This window comes from Diaphorina citri, unplaced genomic scaffold, assembly GCF_000475195.1.
Source record: "Diaphorina citri unplaced genomic scaffold, Diaci psyllid genome assembly version 1.1 scaffold2676, whole genome shotgun sequence".
NCBI classification, from domain to species: Eukaryota; Metazoa; Arthropoda; class Insecta; order Hemiptera; family Psyllidae; genus Diaphorina; species Diaphorina citri.
Window position 1 is genome coordinate 29,325 of NW_007380093.1, and position 1,817 is coordinate 31,141.

General features: G+C 35.3%; 1 protein-coding gene across 1 annotated transcript in view; it reads right to left on the reverse strand.

Moving 5' to 3' along the window:
- LOC103519340 (proton-coupled amino acid transporter-like protein pathetic) overlaps positions 1 to 1,469 on the reverse strand; it is a 24,084-nt gene extending 22,615 nt beyond the window's left edge. Inside the window, exon 1 of the mRNA XM_026830883.1 lies at positions 1,300 to 1,469. Coding sequence (XP_026686684.1) covers positions 1,300 to 1,469 — 170 coding nt within the window. The remainder of the gene's footprint in view (positions 1 to 1,299) is intronic.
- Positions 1,470 to 1,817: the final 348 nt, after the last annotated feature.

Genomic DNA, 1,817 nt, shown 5'->3' on the forward strand with positions numbered 1-1,817 from the left:
CTACGTTTCATTAAAATGGTTATCTTTGGCATTGGATCTATCAATATTTCATGACCCCCTGAACCCTAATTAAAGTTTGATTTTAACAGGTCTTTTTTTCCTATGCTCAAAACGTGAGGATTCAATGTAGGTTCTACATAGAGACTAACAGTGATTAGTTTGAGGGGCCGGAGATTTTATTATTATTATTATTATTATTATTATTATTTTATTATATATTATTATTATATTATTTTATGTATGCTTTGATTTTGTGCGGTTTTGTGGGTATTTTTCTTTCATAACGTTTTTGTGGCTTCTCACTTCTTTTATTCATTATGTGTCGGGACCCTAATAGACAACGGCATATGATAAAAAAATTAGTAGATCTGTTGGTATTCCATTAGTTTTTTTTTATTTTTTTACAAAAAAAAATTGGGGGGAAAAAAAAAAAAAAAAAAAAAAAAAACAGGAAGAAATAAAATTGCAATTTCGTCATGAAAGGGCACAATAAGATCATCTAGTCATAATGAGCATCTGGCAATCTTCATCAATATCAACAGCAGTCGGAGTTTTGCAGCTTGATTGAGAATTTTGCCAAGGTCGACAAATTGTAGAGGATTTGCCTGTGGGTCAAACATGAAAAAAATACTCTTTGAACTCACCTTTCACTAAATACGGCCAGATGAATTTAATCGATAGGTGGTATTATTACGAGTAGATACCTAAAATAGTAGGAAGCAATTGGATTTGTAGACCTCAAACCTCATGATTACAAACCATGTATTTGGGTATCCTTTATACTAGAGGTCTGAAAATACAAAATATAATTTACAAAATGTAGGTAGGTAGATTTAAAAAATAATGCCCAATCCAGGTATACCAGAAAGTAGAAGTTTTCAAGCACGCTGGGGATTGAGCTCACTTCCGCAATAAAGGTAGCTTCAATACACAGGCTTGCTCCCTGACACTTGACACTTGGCCTGGCGCACTACCTTGCGCTCAGATACATAAAGGAACTTTGCTCAATATTTGGGCTCTTGGGGTCTTTTTTGGGACCAATGAGGATCATGAAATTGTTTTTTTTTGAGCGCATTGGAGATTACAAAAAAAAAATCATTGGATTGATTAGATCAATCATTGGATTGATTAGATCAGTGTCATTGGATTGATTAGATCAGTGTCATTGGATTGATTAGATCAATCATTGGATTGATTAGATCAGTGTCATTGGATTGATTAGATCAGTGTCATTGGATTGTAGATCAGTGGTCATATCAAAAGTCATAGATACCAAAAAGGCCAATGTTGGGTACTTACGAGGTGGGATGTTTGACATTTCGGTTCGCGTACGGATCATATTGATCGTCCGGGGGTGTTTTCTCATTCCTCTGGGCTTCCGTGTCCCCCATAGACAGATTGGACCCTCTCACCTCATTGTCCGCAATGTACTCTCTGCTGTCGTTGATCGTATATGATTTAACCACCATCTCGACTCGATGTTGTAGCGGATGAAATTTAAACTTTCGTAAAACAAATTGAAACTTTGATTAAACAAATGGAAACTTTGATAAAACAAATTTAAACTCTCAAAAAACACGAACTTTCCGGGCAAAGGGTTTTGAAAAAACTGGAGTCTGAACCAAAATTGAGCGCCAGATTTACGAGCCGAGGGTTTTACTTTTTTTTGGGATACGCTTATGTTTTTGAAGGCTGACGGTCTACGGTAATTTTAAATGGGTACTGCATGGGTATGTCAGGTTATGTGTTTTTGGGTTGATTCACTGTGTCAATAATGTTGGAATTATTATCACTAACTAAACCTACAATCAAATTTT